General features: G+C 54.0%; 1 protein-coding gene across 1 annotated transcript in view; it reads left to right on the forward strand.

Moving 5' to 3' along the window:
* The window catches only part of RELB (v-rel avian reticuloendotheliosis viral oncogene homolog B), a 43,407-nt gene that overhangs the window by 18,812 nt on the left and 23,123 nt on the right, over positions 1-1,472 (forward strand). The window contains exons 3-4 of the mRNA XM_011975138.1: positions 906-1,056; positions 1,242-1,373. Coding sequence (XP_011830528.1) covers positions 906-1,056; positions 1,242-1,373 — 283 coding nt within the window. The remainder of the gene's footprint in view (positions 1-905; positions 1,057-1,241; positions 1,374-1,472) is intronic.

A 1,472-nucleotide genomic window follows, 5' to 3' on the forward strand; every position in this document is an offset into this window, starting at 1 on the left:
ATGTTGGTCAGGCTGGTTTGGAACTCCTGACCTCGTGATCCACCCGCCTCGGCCTCCGAAGGTGCTGAGATGACAGGCGTGAGCTACCACACCTGGCCCCACAGTTTTCTTATTAAAGATGAAGTTGGCCAGTGTTCTCATGTGGTAAAGATGAGGCATGTTCTGGGTCTTCTCAAGAATCCTTGACATACTTATTTTAATTTTTTGAGACAGATTCTTGCTCTGTCACCAGGCTGGAGTGCAGTGGCATGATCTCAGCTCACTGCAACCTCCACCTCCAGGGTTCAAGCGATTCTCCTGCCTCAGCGTCCTGAGTAGCTGGGATTTCAGGCACGCGCCACCACACTGAGCTAATTTTTGTATTTTTAGTAGAGACAGGGTTTCACCAAGTTGGCCAGGATGGTGTCGGTCTCTTGACCTGATTTGCCCATCTCAGCCTCCCAAAGTGCTGGGATTACAGACGTGAGCCACAGTGTCTGGCCAAAAGGTTTATTCTATTTATTTTTTTATTGTTTGAGATGGAGTCTATCTCTGTTGCCCAGGCTGGAGTGCAGTGGTGCGATCTCAGCTCACTGCAACGTCTACCTCCCGGGTTCAAGTGATTCTTCCGCCTCAGCCTCCCGAGTAGCTGGGATTACAGGCATGCACTACTGTGCCAGCTAATTTTTGTATTTTTAGTAGAGACAGGGTTTCACCATATTGGCCATGCTGGTCTTGAACTACTGACCTCGTGATCCTCCTGCCTCGGCCTCCCAAAGTGCTGGGATTACAGGCATGAGCCACCACACTGGCCTTCTAAGAGGTTTAAACCCCAGACCCTTTCTAATGCTGGGACCCCTGGGCTTGGGATGTCAGCCCCTGAGAGCCTGAGCCCCACAGCAGCATCTGCCGGAGCCCTCCTTCAGGTTAGGGCCACACCTGCCTGCTCACGAGCACTCCTCTCCCTCCCCCATCATCCCCTCAGTTTTAATAACCTGGGCATCCAGTGTGTGAGGAAGAAGGAGATTGAGGCTGCCATTGAGCGGAAGATTCAACTGGGCATTGACCCGTACAATGGTGAGCCCCCTGCCTGACCTGACCATCATGCGTCCTCCCAAAGCCCTTGCCTTCTGTGCTCACCCTGGTCCCCTCACCACTCCAGGACCCACTGTCTCCTCTAGCCCCATCCCTTCCCCGTTCCCCTGTACCCCAAAGAGGGTCTCCACTTCCCACCCTCAGCCTCCCCATATCTCCCCCAACAGCTGGGTCCCTGAAGAACCATCAGGAAGTAGACATGAATGTCGTGAGGATCTGCTTCCAGGCCTCATATCGGGACCAGCAGGGACAGATGCGCCGCATGGACCCTGTGCTTTCTGAGCCCGTCTACGACAAGAGTGAGTTGAGAGTGCTGTGGCCGTTAGGATTGCCCTTGGCCGCAGGTGTCAGAATGTCCCGCTTACAGAGGCATGAGTGGCTCAGGTGCTGTGGCTCAC

Source organism: Mandrillus leucophaeus, unplaced genomic scaffold, assembly GCF_000951045.1.
Source record: "Mandrillus leucophaeus isolate KB7577 unplaced genomic scaffold, Mleu.le_1.0 Scaffold151, whole genome shotgun sequence".
Taxonomy (NCBI): Eukaryota; Metazoa; Chordata; class Mammalia; order Primates; family Cercopithecidae; genus Mandrillus; species Mandrillus leucophaeus.